This window comes from Echeneis naucrates, chromosome 13, assembly GCF_900963305.1.
Source record: "Echeneis naucrates chromosome 13, fEcheNa1.1, whole genome shotgun sequence".
NCBI classification, from domain to species: Eukaryota; Metazoa; Chordata; class Actinopteri; order Carangiformes; family Echeneidae; genus Echeneis; species Echeneis naucrates.
The window spans coordinates 9,181,643-9,183,351 of NC_042523.1; the positions used below are offsets into that span (position 1 = coordinate 9,181,643).

A 1,709-nucleotide genomic window follows, 5' to 3' on the forward strand; every position below is an offset into this window, starting at 1 on the left:
AGCATGCGTAGCCCTCCATCTTCAGGCTGCACAGAGCTCAGTGAGCAGCATTCCTCCCAGTTGCAGTAGACAGGATTTTGGAAATTGCTGTGTTCAGTGTACCACAATATCACTTCAGAGAGGAGTGGATAAAAGCTTTGGGTGAATAATCCAGTTTTTGTTTTTGTTAATGACAATTTAAGGGACTTTTTGGGGTGACACAAACTTCTGCGTGCTTGCTTAGAAAACACACTTATGGCAGACAACAATTCTCTTGTTCTTCTTGAATCGCTGCAGCGGCACATAAATGAAAAGGTCATTATTGTGCAGCTCCTTGTGATGATTTTTCTCAGCATCAACTTTTTGCTCATTGTAACCTTTTTTCAAAAAGAGTGTTTCTACACAACCGCACGTTATATGCTATTTGCTGTTACATTACTGTCAGATAGTTTGTTGTTATTCATGTCTGATATCGTTCTCATCCTCAACCATTTTCGTATTGCCTTTCAAACGTGGCTGTGCCTCATTATCTCTATGGTGGTGTTTCTGTATACTACAGTCACACCAGTGACTCTGACAGCAATGACTCTGGAGCGTTATGTGGCTGTTTGTATGCCGCTGCATCATGGAGAGCTCTGCTCCACACGTAATACTATTAACTGTATCCTCATCATTCATGCTCTCAGCTCTGTGCCCTCTATTTTTATTTTCTCCACTTTCTTTGGATCTGCATCCCTAAAGTTTTACACCCAATATCACATCTGTTCAGTGGAAATATTTATGATTCACTTATGGCAGCAACATCTGAGGTCAGCTATATATCAATTACAGTTTTTGATCATGTGCATCATACTTGTTTTTTCTTATGTTAAAATAATGAAAGTGTCCAAAGCTGCATCAGGAGAGGATAAGCAGTCATCAAGGAAAGGGCTCAGGACAGTGGCTCTTCATGGTTTCCAGCTGCTGCTCTGTCTCATCCAGCTGTGGTTTCCCTTCATTGAAGCTGCTTTGTTCCAGATTAGTTTTACTTTATTTAACAATGTCAGGTATTTTAACTACATATTATGTTATCTTGCACCCAGATGTATGAGTCCTCTCATTTATGGCCTGAGAGATGAGGTTTTTTTTAATTCTCTGAAATACTTTGCCTCATTTGGCTTGTGTAAAAGAGACATTATTTAATATGTTAGAATTTCTCTTCCTTTCAGCATTTATAACAGACGTGGATGATGCTCATGAACAACGTGCCAGTGAACTTCTATCTCTTTTTCCTGAAAACCACAGTCTTGTTTTTACTTTAAGAGATCAGGTCCTATTTCATGTGTTAACATTTAGTGGGCTATTTCACAGCCATCAGTAAAATCTATGTACATAGAGCAGCATAGTGATAGATTGGGGTATGAAATGCAGCACGTGATCAAATTCTCCAGTTAATATCTTTATATTGATGTCATTGAAGTCACAGAGTTATTGGTTTTGGGATTTGAGTCTTTAAAACAGCATATTAGATGGTGTAAATCTTTAGCATATATGATACACCTGATGTTGTCTAACATGTAGTAAAACCTTTGCTTGTTTGAGTCCTCTCATCTACGGCTTCACATGAGGTTTTCTTTGATGCCCTCAAATACTGTGTCTCCTTTGGCTCGTAGGTGCAAAATACTATTTGATCAATTTGAATAACAGTTATTGGCTTCCTGTGTGTAGATATAAACACGTCTTGCATGGAT

The 1,709-nt window shown here is 38.5% G+C and overlaps 1 protein-coding gene across 1 annotated transcript; it reads left to right on the forward strand.

Moving 5' to 3' along the window:
• The first annotated feature begins 234 nt into the window (after window positions 1-234).
• LOC115053145 (odorant receptor 131-2-like) lies at window positions 235-1,161 on the forward strand. Its single transcript, XM_029517711.1, has one exon. It carries the CDS (start codon window positions 235-237, stop codon window positions 1,159-1,161), a length of 927 nt encoding a protein of 308 aa, XP_029373571.1.
• The last annotated feature ends 548 nt before the right edge of the window (window positions 1,162-1,709 follow it).

Bases quoted from the DNA above. Each gene is read 5' to 3' on its own strand.
- LOC115053145 (XM_029517711.1), top strand. From the start codon at position 235: ATGGCAGACAACAATTCTCTTGTTCTTCTTGAATCGCTGCAGCGGCAC.